This window comes from Rhinoderma darwinii, chromosome 1, assembly GCF_050947455.1.
Source record: "Rhinoderma darwinii isolate aRhiDar2 chromosome 1, aRhiDar2.hap1, whole genome shotgun sequence".
Lineage (NCBI taxonomy): Eukaryota > Metazoa > Chordata > Amphibia > Anura > Rhinodermatidae > Rhinoderma > Rhinoderma darwinii.
The window spans coordinates 362,954,499-362,976,397 of NC_134687.1; the positions used below are offsets into that span (position 1 = coordinate 362,954,499).

At 40.5% G+C, this 21,899-nt stretch overlaps 1 protein-coding gene across 2 annotated transcripts in view; it reads right to left on the reverse strand.

The window, feature by feature from the left end:
• UHRF2 (ubiquitin like with PHD and ring finger domains 2) overlaps nt 1-21,899 on the reverse strand; it is a 126,446-nt gene that overhangs the window by 48,153 nt on the left and 56,394 nt on the right. For both annotated transcript variants that reach the window (XM_075827316.1, XM_075827307.1), the window contains exons 3-4: nt 18,674-18,907; nt 3,929-4,188 (exon numbers count right to left, since the gene is read on the reverse strand). In XM_075827316.1, coding sequence (XP_075683431.1) covers nt 3,929-4,188; nt 18,674-18,907 — 494 coding nt within the window. The remainder of the gene's footprint in view (nt 1-3,928; nt 4,189-18,673; nt 18,908-21,899) is intronic.

Genomic DNA, 21,899 nt, shown 5'->3' on the forward strand with positions numbered 1-21,899 from the left:
TCACGCGCGTCGCACGGACGTATAACACGCTTGTGTAAACGAGCCCTTAGTCTGTAAAAATTAAAATCTAAAAATTTTTATATTTACAAGGAATAACGAAGAAAATGCACCCCAACATTTGTAAAGCAATGTCTCACGATTATGACAATACCCCATATGTGGTAATAAACTGCTGTTTGGACCCACAGCAGGGCTCAGAAGGGAAGGAGCGCCATTTGGATTGTGGATTTCTGATTTTGCTGGAATGGTTTTCGGTGCAATGTCGCATTTGCAATGCACTGGAGGGACCAAAACAGTGGAAACCCCGCAAAAGTTACCACATTTTGAAAACTACACCTCAAGGAATTTATCTAGAGGTATAGTGAGCATTTAGACCCCACGGGTCTTTTGCAGAGTTTATTAGAATTAGGCCGCGAAAATTAATATCAAAATTTTTTCCACTAAAATGTTGCATTTTCACAAGGGATAAAGGAGAAAAAAAATATAAAAATTTTGTAAAGCAATTTCTCCTGAGTATGGAAATACCTCACATGTGGTCATAAATTTTTCATTAGAAATGGATTAACCCTTTCAGGACTAATCCATTTTTTGCTTTATTATTTTAGCTTTTAACTCCCCGCCTTCCAAGAGCCATAACTTTTTTACTTTTCCATCAATAGAGTGGTGTGAGGGCTTATTTCTTGCGGGAGCTGTAGTTTTTATTGGTAAAATTTATTGGTACATAAAAAGTGATGAAAAAGTTGTATTACATTTTTTTTTAGAGCTAAGGTGACAAAAAAAAACCTGAGATTTTGGCAGTTTCAATTATTACATTTTTTGAAGGTGTTCACTGTGCAAATTAAATAATGGTATATTGTAATAGTTCGGACTTTTACGGACGTAGCGATACCAATTTTGTTCATTTTTTTAAATTACTTTAGAAGAAAAAAATGGGAAAAGGTTGTTTTTTTTAACTTTAAATAAAAAAAATCTTACTACTAATAACTTTTAACTCTTCTACACATTTTAGTAATCCCCTTAGGGGACTTGATCCAGCGATCATTGGATTGCTGGTACAATACACTGCAATACTAATGTATTGCAGTATATTGTTATTTTTACAGGCTTCTGTAACAGAGCGATCTCTGTACCTGTCCGTTAGTCCCGGGTGTCAGGTGTAATACACAGCTGACACACGCAGCGTATGGAGCGGGCTCGGCACGTGAGCCGGCTCCATACATCAACCCCCGCACCATAACGTGCAATTAAGTCATAGTGCGCAAAGGGGTTAATGCACAGCGGATGGTTCAAAGTGAAAATTGCAATTTTCCACTGGTATGCCATTTTAATGCATAATATGTTGTGCCCAGTTTGTGCCACAGAAGACAAATACCTCATAAAACTTTAAGCAGGTTCTCCCGGGTATGGTGATGCCTATGTGGGCGCAAACTGCTGCTTGGGCACTCTGCAGGGCTCAGAAGGGAGGGAGCGCCATTTTGCTTTTGGAGCGCAGATTTTGCTTGGTAGTAGTTCTGTTTGGGGTTTTACTGGTATTTCAGTTTATACTGTGGGGGCATGTGTAAGCTGGGTAGAGTACATCAGGGCATAATAAGAGGGTTTAATAATGGGGTAAATAAATAATATTTCATAGATATGTGGCCGATGTCGCACTGATAAATGGCGCCCGATCTTATCCGCTTTTTGAACACTGCACATTTTGCATCGCCATATTCTGAAAGCCAGAACTTTTTTCTTTTTTCACCACCGGAGCCGTGTGAGGGCTTATTTGTTGCGGGACAATCTGTAGTTTTAATTGGTACCATTTTGTGGTACATTTTTTTGATCACTTTTTATTCAATTTTTTTGCAATCCTGACCAAAAACCAGGAATTCTGACAAAGTTTTTTAGTTTATTTTTTTGCGGCATTCACCGTACGCTAGAAATTACATTTTTACTTTATTCTGCGAGTTGGTACGATTACGGCGATACCATATGTATATAAGTTGTTTTCCTTTTTTTAGCGTTTGCACAATAAAATCACTTATTTAGAAAAAATAAATAATTTCTGTGTCACCATATTCTGAGAGCCATAATTTTTTTATTTTTTAGTCCAAAAAGCTGTGTAAGGGCTTGTTTTTTGCGGGACGGATTGAAGTTTTTATTGGTACTATTTGTGGGTACATGTGACTTTTTGATCACTTTTTATTCTGTATTTTGTGTGGTGACCAAAAAAATTGCGATTCTGTCGTAGTTTTTTATTGATTTTTTTGGGGTGTTCAGACGTGCGGGAAAAATAACATTACAGTTTTATAGTTGGGGTCGTTACGAACGCGGTGATACCAAATATGTGTACTTTAACGTGTTCATTTTTTTCCTATAATAAAAGTCTTGTTATAGGAAAAAAAAAAGCATTTTGTGTTTATAGAACTTATAACTCATTTAAACACTTTTTTTTTTTTAACCATTTATTACTTATTTTTACTTTTTTTACTTGTCCCACTAGGGGACTACGAGACTTGCAGTTTTGATCGCTGCTAGAGTACATTACACTACACACGTAGTGTAATGTACTCTAACTGTCATTGTGACGTAACTGTCACTCTGACAGGAAGCCGAGGAGGACCGGCCGGAGGCTGGTCCTCCGAGGCTTCCGTACATGGCAAACCCGAAGGCCATTGTCTGGCCTCCGATTGCCACAACAAGCATCGGCAGCCCCCACAATCACTTCGTGGGGGCTGCCGATGTGCTTCAAACCACTTAAATGCGGCGACGGCAATCCGTCGCCGCATTTAAGGGGTTAATTGCCGAAAGCAGCGGCGATGGTCCGCTGACCGGCAAGACTGATGTGTCAGCTGTCTAGAACAGCTGTCAGCGCGGGCTTATCACTCTGTGTTTACACAGAGTGACAGTTTGAAATACTTCCGAAAATGAACGTCATGGTGCGCGATCTAGCAGCCGACCATGACGTTCATTTTCGTCATAGGTCGGGAAAGGGTTAAAAGCCTTTGCCATCAAAAGAAATAAAATACTTGACACCCAAAAAGTTTAATACATTAGCACACCGTTTAAAATCGCAACATGAAAAAATAATAAATTTATTCGAGATACCACAGAAGGAAAACAAATAAAGTTCGCAATAGTGCCAAAATTAAGCATGTGCTTTAGGCTATGTTCACACGGAGTATTTTGCAGGAGGAATATCTGCCTCAAAATTCCGTTTGGAAGTTTGAGGCAGATTTTCCTCTCCCTGCATGCCGATTTTCACGCCGTTTTTCGCCCGCGGCCATTGAGCGCCGCGGGCATAAAACACCGCAAAATACACTTTCTCTGCCTCCCATTGAAGTCAATGGGAGGTCAGAGGCGTAAACGCCCGAAGATCGGGCATGTCGCTTCTTTTTCCCGCGAGGCAGTTTTACTGCTCGCGGGAAAAAGACGCCGACGCCTCCCATTGAAATCAATGGGAGGCATTTTAGGGCAGTTTTTGCCGAGTTTTGCGACGCGGTTTCCGCTTCAAAAAACTCGGCAAAATACTCTGTGTGAACATAGCCTTAGGGACCTGTTACACGGCTCGACGTGGGCCGTGTAAATGAGGGTCGATCAACGAGACAGCTCCAAGACTGGCGCTCGTTTGCGCCTTTCACAAGGAGCTATGTGTGGGGATGAGCGATCGTTACAACCCATTTATTTGCACCGTGTTGGAACTTGGCAGCACATCTGCCTGTTTACACAGGGAGATGTGCTGCCGACCACGATAATATTTTCGGCTGCATAAACGATACAATGAGCCGATGAACGTTCATTGGCTGATCGCTGCCCTGTTTACACAGGGTGATTATCGGGCAAACGAGCATTCTGTGAACGCTCATTTGCCCGATAATTGGCCCGTGTAACAGGGCCTTAACTTTCCACTCATACCAGATCAGATATCTTCTATCAGGACAAGACTTACTCGTCATATTTTATAAAATAAGTTATATCTTCATCATCCACAAAGTCAGAGTAAGAAGTGGAAGGGGTGGTATCTGAAACACCGGAGTTCTCTCTAGAGTGTTCTGGACTTAGACTTCCATTGGTCCCTTTAAAAGAGTGGCCACCTTTAACATGAGCTTTGCCATTTTTGTGTCCTTTTGTGGCTGTGGTGACATTTTCAACATGTGCTTCAAACCATGATCCAATGGTTACATCACGGACATCAACCAGCTCATTGATCTAAAATAAAACAAGAAATAAAGTGAAAACAATGCAAATAACATGATCTGCTTGTAAATCTTGCTTTCTCCCTGTATGCTTGAATAAAGGGCTGAACAACTATAAGGGTATGTTCACACGACAGCGTCCAATAAGCCTGAAATTACGGAGCTGTTTTCAGTTGAAAACAGCTCCTGAAATTCAGACGTAATTGCTCGTACTCGCGTTTTTCGTGGCATCAATTACGGACGTAATTGGAGCTGTTTTTCAATTGAGTCAATGAAAAACGGCTCCAATTACATCTCAAGAAGTGACATGCACTTCTTTGGCGTGGGCGTCTTTTTATGCACCGTCTTTTGACAGTGGCGCGTAAAAAAAGCACATGTGCACAGAACATCGTAAGCCCATTGATTTCAATGGGCAGATGTTTGCCGGCAGTTTGGAGCCGTATTTTCCGATGTAACTCGAGGCGTAAAACGCCCGAATTACATCCGTAAATACGGCGTGTGAACATACCCTAATATTTATAGTTTTCCAGATTTAACTGACTCACTTTTAACATATGTTTCAGATGTTCTTTAATGTCATCTATAAACAAATAAGGTCTGATATCCTGATAACCTTATTTAATTGTTGAACATTGCCTAATGAGTCGAAAAAAAAAACAAAAAAAAAAAACCCGAACATTTAAGAGTCTGATTCTTGCCAGATTAACTGCTGTCCCCTTGTCTGGATTCAATTCACCAAATACAACAATATCTACTTATACCTTGATTGAATAGTGGAAGTTATGTGTCCATATTTGGGGACATTAATGTACTTGGAGATTTGGATCCCAACAAGGTAGGGCTGTGCGATATGGCCTAAAAACATAATCCTAATATCTTTCCAAATTTATGGACAATCTTAACCCCTTCCCAACATTTGACGTATAGGTACGCCATGGAAAGCTAGTGCTTCCCGCATTTTGCTGTATCCATATGCCAAATGAATAGCACCAGCTCAGAAGCTGAGCCGGTGCCATCATCGCCGGATGTCAGCGGTATCTTATAGCAGACATCCAGCTGTAATGGCGGGGACCAAAATTAGTTTAGATCCCAGCCATTAACCCCTTAAATGCAGCGCTCAAACACGATTGCTGCATTTAAGGTGTTTGCAGCTCATCGGAACCCCGGCAATGAAATAGCCGGGATTCCGGTGGCTGTACTGGCAACCGGAAGCCTTATACTAGCCTCCTGGTCTGCCTAGCATGGAAGCCGTTCAGGACCCGCCCGGCGACGGAGCCTGAACAGCTTCCGTAGCCGCTGAAAAGGTGGCGCCGGCTCAGGAGCTGAGCCGGCGTCATCAGCAGTGGATGTGAGCTGTATGTTACAGCTGACATCCACCTGTAACGGCAGGAACCGGAGCTAGCTCCGATCCCTGCCATTAACCCATTCGATGCAGCGATCAAAAGCAATCGCTGCATCTTAGCGGTTGCTAGCAAATCACCAGCCCTGGCATGCAATCAGGGCTGCCGACTGCTGCTATGGCAACAGGCGACACAATGGCCTCCTGCTCTGCCATTATGGAAGCCGATTAGGCTCGACCAGGAGGCGAAGCCCAATCGGCTTGTTGTCAGTGAATAACTGACAGATCTAATACATTGCCCGTATTATATCAGGACAACACTTCACAGCAAAATTCCCCAAACTGCAAAGGTGCGGAGTGTGGACCAAAAAGGGGATAAGAAAGGACACCATTTATCAATGCGACACTGGCCTGTGCAGAAAGGATTGCTCCACAGCGTAACACACATCTATGGATTATTTTATTGTTTTTTTACCCCATTATTATACCACCTGCCTATGCCACAGATATACTCTGCCCAGCTTACATATGCCACAACATTATAAAAGGAAACAACAGCAATACTCGAACAAAACTACTACCATGCAAAATCCGCCCTCCGAAAGCCAAATGGCGCTCCCTCCACTCTGAACCCTACAGTGTGCCCAAACAGCAGTTTACTTCCACATATATGGCATTGCCATACCCAGGAGAACCCTTTTAACAAATTTTGGGGTATGTTTCTCCAGTGGCACAAGCTGGCCACGACATATTTGCCACTGAAATGGCATATATATGGAAAAATATAAATTTTTATTTGCACCATCCGCAGCGCAGTCATTTATGGAAAAGACGTGTGGGGTGAAAATGCTCACTACACCCCTTAATAAATGCCTTGAGAGGTGTAGTTTCCAAAATGGGGTCACTTTATTTTTATTATTTCACATCTGAGCCCTGCAATTGAGAACCAATACTTTGTAAATCGCCAAATTAGGCCTGAATTTTACAGGGTACTCTTTGACTCCTGAGCCCTGTCAAATGTCAAGGCAAAAGATTAGGGTCACATGTAGGGTGTTTCTAAAACCGGGAAACACTGCATAATAATTAGAGAGCTGTCTTGCTATGGTGGCATAAGCTGGGCACAACATATTGGCATATCTATGGAAAAAAATCCCATTTTCACTCTGCAACATCGAGTGCACACTAATTTCTACAAAACACATGCGGGGTTAACATGCTCACTAGGTGAATGCACTGAGAGGTGTAGTTTCGAAAATGTGGTCACTTCTGGGGGGTTTCCACTGTTTTGGTACCACAGGCACCCAAAACCAATCCAGCAAAATCTGCACTCCAAAATCCAAATGCTGCTCCTTCCCTTCTGAGCCCTGCCGTGTGCCCAGACAGTAGTTTATGACCACATATCGGGTATTGCCGTACTCTGGAGAAATTGCTTTACAAATGTTGGGATCTTTTTTTCCTTTATTTGTTGAGAAATTGAAAAATTTTGAGCTAAAGCTACGTTTTATTGAAGAAAAAGGATTGTTTTTATTTTCACTGCCCAACTCTAATGAATTCTATGAAACACCTGTGGGGTCAAAATGTTCACTACACCCCTAGATGAATTCCTCAATGGGTGTAGTTTCCAAAATGGGGTCACTTGTAGGGGGTTTCCACTGTTTTGTTCCCTCAGGGGCTTTGTAAATGTGACATGGCCTCCGCAAACCATTCCTGCTAAATTTAAGCTCCAAAAGCCAAATGGCGCTCTATCCCTTCTAAGCCCTGCCGTGTGTCCAAACAGCAATTTATGACCACATATGGGATATTGTTTTACTCTGGTGAAATTGCTTTACAAATTTTGCGGTGCTTTTTCTCATTTAGTCCTTGTGGAAATGAGAAAAAATAAAAATCAAAAAATCGCTAAACCTATATCTTATTTGAAAAAAATTTTGATTTTAATTTTAACGGCCTACTTCCAATAATTTCTGTAAAAAAACCTGTGCTGTCAAAATGCTCACTATACCCCTAGATAATTTAAGGGGTGTAGTTTCCCAAATGGGGTCACTTCTGGGGGATTTCTATTGTTTTGGCACCGCAAGAGCCCTTCAAACCTGACAAGGGCCCAAACTTATCTGCTGGAAGCAAGGGTGCCCGTATTATACCAGGGCAACATTTCACAGCAAAATTGGGGTTAGCTTAATCTAATATATATATATATATATATATATATATATATATATATATATATATATATATGTGTATGTATGTATGTATGTATGTACACACACACACATATATATATATATATATATGTGGACAGTATTCAAAAAATAGACAGCAATCCGTAGTAAATGTGAAAAAAGTGGGTACTTTATTGCCCCATGTGCACATGGGGTAATAAAGTACCCACTTTTTTCACATTTACTACGAAGTGCTGCCTATTTTTTGAATACTATATAGTTGGGACCTTGGTCTGTTCCCTGTGGCCTGCATCCACACTTTACAGGTGCTGTTGGATCCATTTGTTTTTTGTCTATATATGTGGACAGTGACGTCAGGGGCTACGCCTGGAGCGGAATCCCCGGCCACAGCACTGCCGACGCTAAGGCAGGGGATTCCGCTTTAAGAGTTAGCCCCAAACGTCACTGTCCATATATGCAAAGGCATTTGCAAAGCCCCTGAGGTACCAAAACAGGTCCATTTAGGACACTACACCCCTTGAGGAATTAATCTAGGGGTGTAGTGTGCATTTTGACCCCACAGGTGTTTCATAGATTTTATTAGAATTGGGCAGTGAAAATAAAAACAATCCTTTTTCTTCAATAACACGTAGCTAAAAATTTAGCATTTTCTCAACAAGTAAAGGGAAGAAAAGAACACAAGATTTGTAAAGCAACTTCTCTGGAGTACCGAAATACCCCACATGTGGTCATAAACTGCTGTTTGGGCACACGGCAAGGACCAGAAGAGAAGGCGCACCATTTGGCTTTTTTTCACTGGATTGGTTTCTTAAAGGGAACCCGTCACCAGCATTTCACCTATTGAACTTTACTTCTCCCTCACTGGCCGCTGCTATAAAAAGTTCATTGCCGTTATCCCCGCTCCTAAACTCCTTTTCCGACTGTAAATATCGGTCTGCAAACGTTTTGCGCCTTTTATCGTAATTATGCGGTGTCCCTTTGTGCGCACACACCAAAAGAGGACATCAATGCACAAGCGCAGGATTTTGTGTGCTGGGGGAAGGCGAGGAGCTGTCAATCAAAAGTAAGGAGGCGAAGTAAACTTGGAAAGACTTGAGGAATGAAGATATGACTGTTTCCAAACGAAGATTTGACTCTTTTCAAATGAAGATCTGACTCTTTTCTGCTCATTAGCATATGGTGTGGGAACACTAAAAAGCTAAATACTAAAGCTACAGAGCCGACTAAGAAGATAATTATAGGTTATATAGAAATGATTTTTCACCCACTACCACCAGGTATAGTCGGTTTAATAGGTGAAATGCTGGTGACAGGTTCCCTTTAACACCATGTTGCTTTTGCAAAGCCCCTGAGGTACCAGTATAGTGGAAACCCCCGCCCCCCCCCCCCCAGAAGTGACTCTATTCATGAAACTACACCCCTTGGAGAATTAATCTAGGGCTGTAGTGAGCATTTTGACCCCCACAAGGTGTTTCCTTGATTTTCTTAGAATTGGGCAGTTTGGGTAATTTTGCTGGGAAAGTGTTTTCCTGGTATAATACGGGCACCCTCACTTCCAGCAGATATGTTTGGGCCCTCCCCTTCCTGGCTCCCTAATTTTAGTGCCTTGATAAATCGTCACTTGAAACAGAGGAAATGTTCCCCTCGGACCTGCACAACTGCATATTTTTTTATTTCCTGACTTATTGGAGCCTTAACTAATTTTACTTTTTCATAGACGTAGTGGCATGAGAGCTGCTTTTTTGCGGGACGAGCTGTAGTTATTATGGGTACCATTTTGGGGTACATGCGACTTTTTGACCACTTTTTATCCTATTTTTTGGGAGGCAAGGTGACCAAAAAAAAAGCAATCCTGGCATAGTTTTTTTTCAAACCGCATTCACCAAGTTTTATAAATTACATGTAAACTTTATTCTGTGGGTCAGTACGATTCCGGCGATACCTAGTTTATAGCACTTTTTTATGTTTTACAACTTTTGCACAGTAAAATTACTTTTGTAAAAAGAATGTATTTTTTATGTCGCCAAGTTGTGAGAACCATAACTTCGTCGACTGAGGTATGAGGGCTTGTTTTTTGCGTGACGAGCTATAGTTTTTATAGGTACCGTATCTGGATACATGCGACTTTTTGATCACTTTATATTCCAATTTTTGTAGGGCAAAGTTACCAAAAAACAGGAACTCTGTCATTGTTGTTTTAAGGTTTTTTTTACGCCGTTTACCGCGTGGAGTAAGTAAATTCATATTTTTATAATTCAGGCCGTTACAGATGTGGCATTACCAAATATGTATGGTTTATTTATTTTTTTCAATAATAAAGAACTTGATAAGCAAAAAAGGGTGATTATGTTTCATTTTATTACTTGAAACTTTTATTATGTTTTTTACAACTTTTCTTTTCCACTTTTTATTCACTTTTCTTTAGTCCAACTAGGAGACTTGAAGGCCCAACTGGCAGATTTTTTTTTCGAATACATTGCACTACCTATGTAGTGCAATGTATTAGATCTGTCAGTCATTCACTGACAGCAAGCCGAGTAGGCTTCGCCCCCTGGCAGGGCCTGATCGACTTCCGTAATGGCAGAGCAGGAGGCTATTGTTAGGCCTTCTGTTGCCATAGCAGCAGTCGGCATCCCTGCGATTGCATGGCAGGACTGCCGACCTGCTACCAACCTCTAAGATACAGCGATCGCTTCATCGAAGGGGTTAATTACAGGTGTACAGGTGTATGTCAGATGTAACATACAGCTGACATCCCCCGCTGATGACGCCGGCTCAGATCCTGAGCCGGCGCCATCTTACCGGCGGCTACGGAAGCCTTTTAGGTCCCGCCTCTGGGCGGGGCCTGAACGGCTTCCGTACTAGGCATACTGGGAGGCTAGTGTTTGGCCTCGGCTTGCATTCGCAGCCACTGGCACCCCGGCAAATTTCATTGGTGCCAATGAGTCGCAAACCGCTTAAATGCAGCGATCGCTTTTAACCACTGCACTTAAGGGGTTAATGGTGGGGATCGGAGCAAACTTCGGTCCTCGCCATTACCCCAGGGCGTCAGCTGTAACAAGCAGCCGACACCCGGGGATGGTGGCACCGACTCTGAGCCGGTGTTTATCCATTTGTCGTATGGATACGGAAAAATGCGGGAAGCACTAGCTTCCCATGACGTATCCATACGACAAATGTCGGGTAGGGGTTAAAGAAGTGAATATGAGAAATGTCAAATTTGACCTGGACACAGGGGTGTCAATGACCCTTGGTCATGAAAGGGTTAAACGAATCCATATATTCAACGCATGCATATATCTTAGAGCTGGCAGGGTGCTGCTGCAACTTTAGGTTTCTTTGCTTTGCAGTCACAGCAGATTAGCACTTGCACTTTGGTAGGAGGTGCTGCCTTTTCTTCTGCATGCTCTGTGACATTTGCACTATTCACTGCGCAAAGAGGGGGAAGTGAACGGTCTCAATGACTTTTTGTAAATAGTGTGATCCTGTGATATCCATCTCTAGGTTTATAATAGTGCTACCTTTCATTGTTGTCATCTCTAGTAAACAAAAAGTCTTAAGGCCCTTTACAATGATCGGACAAACAGACGTTCATTCATCGGCTGATCGTATAGTATATGCAGCAATAAATATTATCATTGTTGGCAGCACATCTCACCGTTTACACCGAGAGATGTGCTGCCGACATGATGGAAATGCATGGGGACGAGCGATTGTAGTAACGATTGCTTGTCCTCATACATAACGAATCGTTGCCCTTTGTGAAAGGAGCAAACAAGCGCCGATCAATGAGCTGTCTTGTTGATCGGCACTCGTTTTCACGGCCCATATTGGCCAATGTAAAAGAACCTTTACCCTATTTTGAGTGCTCATTAGCGGTGTAAAAAGTAGATATTTCAGTTCTTTTTGTTTATCTAAACAGGTATTTTTATTATTTCTATTTCCTTTAAATTAAAATTCATTTTGTGGGGATTGTCCAAAACTCCCAGTTTAAAAACAAGGGGAATCATAGGAAATAATGGAAAGTATGTCCTAACGGTCCTAATTAACTTAAGAGTCAATATGTATATATATATATATATATATATATATATATATATATATATATATAAAAATATATATACACACACACACACACACACACATTTACTTGCAGTTAAGATGGTCTCAAGCTATTTGATGTATAACTTTCTAGTGTTTACGTTATTTTGTGGTTATATATTCTAGTTTAGAGGCCTAAATCTGATAAAACAGTATTACTAAATGCTGAAAGGACCTAAAACAGTTACTCAAAGGGAAACTTATAACTTGGAGGTCAATAAACAAAATAACTGGGTCCAATTTACAAAAGGACACATGGTCTGCAAGGAGCACGTCTATTATTTTTATAATGGGCCTAATGTATGGATAAGTTTTGGTTGTTATAAATTTCCATACAGAAGGCTGGAACAAAAGATGTATACTGTGTGCTAATCTTTTTTCACAATTCCAGACATTTGTTAGATTTATGGTGTAGCGTCCATGGCCGCGGACCGTCGGGATTACTCACCCCCACGGCGGCTGGATCTGTGAGCGCTGGCCCGCATCTCCTCCCCAGTATACGCCAACGCTCAATTCCACTGTGTCCCGTAGGTGCGTGCGCACACTTGTGCCTGGCCTTAAAGGGCCAGCACGCGCACATTGGAATTATCACTAATTAGCCCATGATCACCCTGGACTATAAGGGCTCTGCCCTTTCACTTATTGCCTGAGCATTGTTGTTTTTTTTTTAATCTAGATTATGAAAGTTTTTAAACCTTAGCAAGAAAGGTGTAGATCTCAAATAAAATGTATGCTTTATTAAATAGAACCTGCAGTGGCACTTGGTTTTTGTTTCTGGAAAAAAAAAGTTCTTCATTAACAGCCGTGAGCTAATTTGTGGTGAGCCCATTTTCACATTTCGCTTATTTTCGATGAAAAAAACATATGTACACTATTTAAGACAATAGAGGCTGAAATAAGAATCCGTTTTAAGCCTTCACTGTTTTAAATGCAGGAAATGTGGTTCTGTGATGTAAAGTTCATTGATGGCTTCATTTCTAATCTACACACAGTGAATTTCCTCTAGCATAATTGCTGAGCCCAACTGTATCCAGCCTCTCTCCAGCCTAAAGTGGTAGAAAAATAGAACAATGGGCTGCGCTCCGCTACAACAGGCTGAAGATAAAATAAAATACAGATGGCTTATATTTCAACAGCAGATTTTGGTTTGCAGGGGGTCGCCTGTAAACATTTAATTCTGCATCTAGGCTTCTTGTCATTTTTACCTTTAGGATAGGCTGGCACAGACCGTGCTCGTCAAAGCTGTACGAGAAACCAAGCTCTGGGATCATTTTGGCACATTTGCATTCAACAAAGCATGCACAATTCTGTGCTCTGTTACACAGACAGCAGACTGCCTATTCAACTGCAGGAAGCAATGGTTCTATAGAATATTCCAGCATAATGGGAATGGAATTTCCCCGTTATTGCTAATAAGTAAGTGCCAAGTAATAGGAGGGCACCTACAAAATGATGACAAATAAACAATTACCCTTACAGTTTTTTTTCTATTATTTCATTATGCTCCTTAGTGAAGTTAACCTATAATAAACAAATAATTAAAGTATACCTTTATTGTTTTGTGTGGTTTTTTTTTTGTTTGCTTCGTGTATTCTGTGCCGATTAATTTCATATTATATGTTTATAGGGGTCGGATCTTACAGAGTTTAATGGAAAGACTTATACAGTGCCCATCCCATTAAACTCAGTAACAAATCAGTCTACAGTAAGCTCCTAAGGTCCCCTTAGTGGTGGCTGCAGGCAGCCAGAATTTTTTCATGTGCACTTCCAGTTACATAAAACTTATATTTCACAAAGACAGTTCAGAAATTGTCATTCGTGGGGGCCCAGACTGAAAGACTCCTAACTAGAATGAGACTGCTAAAAAAGATTGCTAGCGTGCATAGCTAGATTTGCACTTGTCTGCTCCTCCCAGAGCTAAAGATTGACTATAGACATTTACTATAGTCTTCTGCTCCCTCAAGTACGGCTTGGCAAAGCAGACAGAAGTGGACAGGTGCCTAAGTTGCTATACACTCTAAGCACAGTCTGTGCAGATTTAACCCCCTTAGTGACACACCCCTATATAAAAGCACATGCCGCTGGTACTATGTATTTAGCGCCAACCGTGTAAATGTATATCACAGCTGACACTCTGCTGCATCCGCCTGGATCGGCGATTACTCTGATCCTGGACGTTTAGCCTTTCACAGGCATCTAAGTGGTTAGAAAGAGGAGACTCTCTAGTCACCCCATTGGCGCCCCTGGGACCCGTTCCCGGAGTGCCAATGGGTTGCCATAGAAGCTGGGGGCCTAAAGGCATATTACTGTACACTGTAATACATAAGCAAGTAATCACATGGTCAAGTCCCCTTAGTGGAAATAAAAAAAATATATAAAAAAACTAAAGAAAAGAAAAAAATCCCCAAAAAAATAAAACCTTTTTTTTTCATTACAAAATGCTTTATTATGAAAAAAATAAAAATAAAAATAGTAGACATGATTTGTATCATAAAGACACATGCTATAAAACAAACATGTTATTTATCTCGTAAACCCCAAATGATACCAATGAAAACTACAACTCGTCCCGCAAAAAACAAGCTCCCATCAAGCTTGGCTGATGGTAAAAAAACAAAAAACAATTACGTCTTCTAAAATGCGGCAACACATTGCTCTCCCCCCCCCCAACAAAATGCTCTTGCAATGTAGTGAAAACAAGAAAAATAGATTTGCCCAAAATAGCTGCATCCTTGAGGGGTTAAAATTACATGGAGAGTTGCCCACATGAAACATATGAAGGCAGTAGTTATGTGCTGAATAGTGACAATTCATGGCTACATCCACACAAAGCGTCAGTGATCCGGCACAAAGCCATAATAAGCAAAGGCATAGCAAAAGACATTCACTGCAGTCTTCCTGTTATCTGCGCCTACATTTATTTTTTTTATGTTTTTTAGTTAAACAGTCCTAAGAAATATTCCTTCACTATATTTCGCCTGCAGTAATGATTACTGTGCAACCTATTTCATCGTTGTATAATGGGGGAAACGGACTCTCGAGCAAAGATTTATATAAAATAAATAAATTACATATCTGGTGTATCACCTTAGATAAAAGTTTAAACGCAAGAGTCATTAAATACATTTAGGAACTACTGGACTTTACAAATATTTCCCATTGGTCCCTATCAGAAGAACTAAAGATATTAAACCATAGAAATAGTTTAAATAAATAAGTTTAAAAAAAACCTTGCTTCTGCCGCTGCAACAAGTTCAGAACAAATGCAAGCTCACTATCAGTAAAATCCCCATGGCAACTGAATGCCAAATGAGACATGTAAAAAGACAGGGCGAGTAGCGTAATTGAAACAGTGTCGCAGTCCGGGATAAACGTATTTGCAGCAGATTACTTAATGTACTCTTATTGTTAAAGGGAGCTCCCTATAATGAGAAGAACATAATCTGTTCGAATATTTGCAAGGATTTGTAAAAAAAAAAAAAACCTCTAAAATTTAAGTGATAAAATTTTAGATCTGCTTCAGCAACTGCTTTTCGACATTTTCTCTGCCTCATTTTCAAGGATTTGTTCCAAAAAAACAAAAAAAAAACACTAGCAAATTACAGCAGTAAAATTTCAGCTCTGCTTCGCTTCTTCAGCAACGGAGTTCCGCCATTTTCTCTCCCTCATGTACAATACCTGTGTTAGCTCGGTGCTTTTCATTATTTTCACATCTACTCAACTGCTTTATACATCAGCATGCGACGTTAGCCGCTGCTGTCTGCCATGTTTATAATGCCTCTCTGAAATCGTGGGACGTAGTCGTCCTCTGTGTATTCTCATTATTTTCGATTCTAGCTAACGGCTTGTGCACATCAGCACGCTTCTTAGCCAATGACTTCTGCCATCTTCAGAGTCTCTCTGTCTAAGAAAATGATCTCTTCTATGTTCCTGCACATCATTTTTCTTGTGACTTCATGTACACGTTAGCAGCATGCTCATTTGTTCTGCTGCAAGGAATTACAACGTTTAAAGGGTTTTATGACGGACTTTTACATACGCGAGAGAAATAGTATTTTAGTACATTTTACACCACAATCCTGAATTCTAGGGAAGTGCAGCAAACCCTGGAGTAAGCACTGCTGACAATCTACTGCACCAGTGCCATAAAGTGCATATGGTGAACGGAAGCTAAAAAGATAATGGAGATCTAAATAATGCAGAATATGTGGTTAATTGTTCAGAATTACGGAATTCACGTATACAGAACTAACGGAATTATGGAAATTATGAAATACAGAATATTTTCCTTTTTAGGAACATAGCAGGTTTTGACTGAGAGACAAAGTGCGAAATTTTACATAAAACGAAAAGCTGCCTGTGTCATAAAATGGCCCGTGGAAGGGAATTGTGAAACAAAAAAATACAGTAATTCATGTTTAAAGAGGCTCTGTCACCACATTATAAGTGGCCTATATTGTACATAATGTGGTCGGCGCTGTAATGTAGATTACAGCGGAGTTTTTTATTTAGAAAAACGATCATTTTTGACGGAGTTATGACCTATATTAGCTTTATGCTAATAAGTTTCTTAATGGACAACTGGGCGTGTTTTACTTTTTGGCCAAGTGGGCGTTGTGGAGAGAAGTGTATGACGCTGACCAATCAGCGTCATACACTTCTCCCCATTCATTTACACAGCACATAGCGATATAGCTATATCGCTATGTGCAGCCACATACACAAACACTAACATTACTGCAGTGTCCTGACTATGAATAGACATTACCTCCAGCCAGGACGTGATGTCTATTCAGAATCCTGACCACTTCTCTGCACTTCTCTGTGATTTACAGCACAGGACAACGAGATCTCGCTGTAAATGACAGTTTACAGCATAATCTCGCAAGACTACGCCTGCTATGCTGTAAATCACAGAGAAGTGCAGAGAAGTGGTCAGGATTCTGAATACACATCCCGTCCTGGCTGGAGGTAATGTATATTCATTGTCAGGACACTGCAGTAATGTTAGTGTTTGTGTATGTGGCTGCACATAGCGATATAGCTATATCGCTATATGCAGTGTAAATGAATGGAGAGAAGCGTATGACGCTGATTGGTCAGCGTCATACACTTCTCTCCACAACGCCCACTTGGTCATATAGTAAAACACGCCCAGTTGTCCATTGAGAAACTCATTAGCATAAAGCTAATATAGGTCATAACTCCGTCAAAAATGATCGTTTTTCTAAATAAAAAACACTGCTGTAATCTACATTACAGCGCCGATCACATCATGTACAATATAGGCCACTTATAATGTGGTGACAGAGCCTCTTTAATTGTATGTAGAATTATCTGGTATTTTTTTAGGTTATTTTTTTTTTCTTCAAACAAAGTGGCAGGTTGGTGTGCAACTTGCATTTGCATATTATTTTCACATTCGAGCAGATCTTTCATATCAGAGCGCTCCCTCTGACACTCTTGGCAGTAATTGACGGGCTGCTGTGTATGCAGTTACACAGCAGCCAGCCGTCAATCACTGTATTGAGGGCGGGAACGCGGTGATACTGCCTCTCTAAATTTAACGGACTTTCCTATGCATTCTCCGTGTTTGTTCTTACAAACGTTCCGTGTTCCCTCCCGTGTGGAGTGATGTCTGCCCCCGTTTTGTCTGCATGTATGTGTTATCTGGTGTATGCCGGCCATTAAATCTGTGGCCACAAGGTATCACTGCAGTACCAGTGATCCATCTTATAGAGCTGCCTGGCAGGAAGTAGGAGTATGTGTGTGTAGCCCAAGCGAGAGTCAGAGAGGACTGCTGCAGCTTGGTAGGTAGGGAGTAGGGCCTCCCAGTGCCTGGCAAGAAGCTGCAGGATGGAGGAACTCCCTACATGAGCGAGACTGGCGAGGGGTGACAAGGAAGCTTCCCTGTGAGAAGAAGCAGGTGCCAAAGAGGAAGTAGATAGAGGTGTCAATGTTAGGTTTTAGAAGAGTGTGTGGCAATGACCGCATGGCTGTAAAGAAGGATCTTCGGCAGAAGAAGATTGAAGTTGGTCCAGCGTTACCCCGTGAGTTCAGCCGGTGTGCCTAATAGTTTTCTGGAGTGCAGGGTGGCTCGGGACTGGCGCACAGAACTGATGTGTGCTCTTGTAGAAATATCCTTCTGTAGTGGGAAGCAATGTACTACTACCCAAAGGAGAGCAAAAGTGTGGCAAAAGTGAAACTAGTAGTGGACCACCATCACCCCGCCTCCATCATCCGCTGACTTGGCAAGTGAAAAAAACCAGCAGAATGTAAAAACCGATAAACGTATTGGCAGGGCAGGCTGTGCCAGTGGGAAGCCCCTCAAAGATTAACAGCAGCACACGAGAACAGGCTACGGAGCCTGCAGTTACTTTGGTGCAGCCAGACTTGGTGGGAACTCCTGCGAAGGTTGAGATCTCCGATGCTGGTTTGAGGAAAACCCTTTTTGTCGCGCCACTTGTTTTAAATAAAATCTGTTGGAATTGCAACACTCTGATGATTAAAAGACCACCCTTTACACGCTCTTCTCATGAATGAGAGCATGTAAAGAGCAGTGTTTCTATGTTGTGACGGAAGAGCAGTTAACTTACTGTATGTATCGTCATAAAATTCTGGGGATTTGAATGTAAGTCCCCTTTTTTGATTGGTTGTCAAAGAATTCTTAGACTGTGTCTGTAACTTATACAGTGAATAAGTATTAGGAACAAGAACCTTTCTAATTTCTCAACATTAAGAATGGATTGAATACCACATATAGATTCCATATTTAGTTGACTATATCCTTATCGGAAATTTTAAAATCAGAATTTACTAATGATTAAACAAAAAGACAAACATCATGAATCAAATGTAAAATAGAGAAAACGAACACCAACCTTGTAAATGCCAATGCCTGGATCAATGAGGAAGGCTCGGGCAGAAGTAGATGGCTGCGTAGGATTGGAACTAACTCGAGATTTGTGCTTATTTGTAGAATTCGGATGGGCTTTCCCATCGGAGTCCTTTTTCTTTGTGGAAGGAGTTGCATCATCAGACTGTGAACGGATTAAGAGTTGTACAATGTCATTCAATCCCACATTGTAGTCAAACAGGGTATGCCCATCTTCCAGCTGTTAATAAGAAAAAGTATAAAAATTTAATTTTCTTTACTTTATATGATAACACAAGTTAAATAAGAAACCATGACTTTGCTATTTGTGGCAGAGTGTTCTTTTCAATTACTAAATAAAAATTTTAATATATGGTAAAATTCCTTCTTTGGCAACCAATAATCCTGAAAATTTTATAATCCAACATTTTTCCAGCACAGAACGTATTATTTATGAGACAAGAAGACTGAGCAGAGATAATAAAAATAGTTATAGTACAAAACCTTATTTTATTCATGCTAACTCAGAATTACTGAAAATCCCGTGCCTATTAGATGTCATGTGATGTTAGATTAAAATAATTTTACTATACTTTCATTAATTTACCGTAATTCTTAACTTAAGTTCTATTTGTCTCATCCCCTTGTTAGAATTCAGATTTTGTGTGCAGATGATTGAGTGTGGATTTTGAGTGTGGACAATTCCTAACTGCTTTCTGAAAGGTGAATAGTCAACCCAGTGGTCTCCAATCATGTTTAACCCCTCAGATGCGGTGGTCAATAGCGATCGCCGCATCGGAGTGGTTTTAGAGGGAGGGGGCTCCCTCTCTCACCCCATCGGCATCCCGCGATGCAATTGCGGGGTGCCGATGGTTTCTATGGCAGCCGGGGCCCTAACAAAGGCCCCCAGGTCTGCCTCTAGTGGATGCGTGTGGGGCCCTGCCAGAAGCATGGCCTAACAGATGCCTGTCAGTTTTACACGGACAGGCAGTAATACACTGCAATACGGGAGTATTGCGGTGTATTATAAAAGCAATCAAAAGATCGCATAGTAAAGTCCCCTAGTGGGACTAAAAAAAAAAGTTCAAAGTTTAATAAAAAGTTTGTATTACATAAAAAAACAACAAAAAAAAACACCTTTTCCCCTTACAAAAAACTTTATGAAAAAAAATTAAAAGTTACACATATTTGGTATCGCCGCGTCCGTTACGACCCAAACTACAAAATGATTACATTATTTAACCTGCACGGTGAAGGCCGTAAAAATAAAATAAAAAAACAGTGCCAGAATTACTGTTTTCTGTTCATCCTGCCTTCAAAAATTTTCATAAAAAGTGTTCATAAAGTCACGTGTACTCCAAAATGGTACCAGAAAAATAAAAAAGCTATGGCTCTTAAAATATGGCGACAAAAAAACAAATAATAAAAAAAAAAGTGTTTGTACTGTGTAAAAGTAGTAAAACGTTAAAAAAAAAATAGATAAATTTGGTATCACTGCAATCATAACGACCCGCTGAATAAAGTAATTATGTTATTTATATCACACAGTAAACGGTGTAAATTTAAAACACAAAAAAGTGTGGTTTTTTTTCCACCAAAAAAGTTAATAAAAAAGTTGCATAGTTCGTACGGTTGAAAAAAAGACACATGTCCAAGTTCAACCAAGGGATGGGAAAAGGGAAGTTAATCAATAAATTATAAGTACCCCAAAATTGTGCTATTAAAAAATACAACTTGTCTTGCAAAAAAAAGTCCTTACAAAACTATGTCGATGGAAAAATAAAAAGTTATAGCTCTTTGAATGTAGTGATGGAAAAACGTAAAAAATTGCTTGGTCATTAAGGTGTTAGCCATTTACCATGCATAAATAACATGTAACCTTTTTTCTATGGGTCGGAACAATTATGGTGATACCAAACATGTATTATTTATGCTTTACTGCTTTTGCACAATAATAGCACATTTCATGTAAAAAAAAAATTTATGTCGTCGCTTTCGAAGAGCCATAGCTTTTTACTTTTCCGTAGATGTAGCCTTGTTTTTTGTAGGACAAGTCATTTTTAAAAGAACAATTTTGGCATACATAAATATTATTAATTAACTTTTTTTATTTTTTGTGAGGGGGGGGGGGGGTGGGAAAAAAAGCTATCCTTGCGTCGTTTTCCCGTGGTTTTCTACACGGTTCAACGTGCGTTTAAGATACTGTATTAACTTTATTATATGGGTCGCTACGATTGCGGCTACCCCATACATGGTATTTTTGTTTTTTTAACACTTTTGCAAAAGGAAACCACTTTTTAATGGGAAATTTTTTTTTACTTTATTTATGCTGTGGACATTGCTTTTTGCCCCTTAACTAACATTTTCAAACTGTTTTTAATTATTTTTTCCTCGGAGACATCACAATGCATCCTCTGAAAAAAGTACAGCCGTCACGCGCTGATGATAGCACGGGTACAGCTTCTCTGCCCGCGCCATCACCACAACGTAACTGTACGTCAGGGTGCGGGAAGTTAATCCTCACCTCGACATACAGTTATGTTGTGGTGTGCATAGGGGTTAATCACAGCAACACAGTTCTCTTTATCCTGCCCTACAATGAGAACACAGGAAATGAAGGGGAAGCTGAACATGATGAGAACATCACATTCAGCTTCCTGTTAGAGAGACAGACATTACTGCAGCCTGGTGAGGTGAGTAACCTACTGCTGAAGTATTAACCCCTCCACAGCTCTAGACCTAGAGAGAAAAAAAACATTAACCCCTCCACTACCCTAAATGGGCCTTAACTTCTCCACTACCAAATGGGCCTTAACCTCTCCACTACCAAATGGCCTTAACCTCTCCACTACCAAATGGCCTTAACCTCTCCACTACATTATAGCACCAGGAAAACAGGCATTAACAGATTTTTGGAATCGTCCAAAAGTTATGACCGGTAACGATCTGGTATCATTGCTCTATAAAAGGAGAGAGTCCCATCTTAGTTACACTTATTGGCACATTTTCCATAATTATTGCATAGTAGAATGAAGAAAAAAAAAGCTCCTGTATGGGGTGCTCCCGTTGGAGATATATGCACAATCACGATAGTGGAGAATAGGATTCTTTTTATTTATTCTGAATGAACATATTATATGACTAACACTGATAAATAGATTTGCTACGCGTTTCAACCTATGACCTAGGTCTTCATCAGGCTTCTCCATAAATATTGTTTATTGCAACTACAG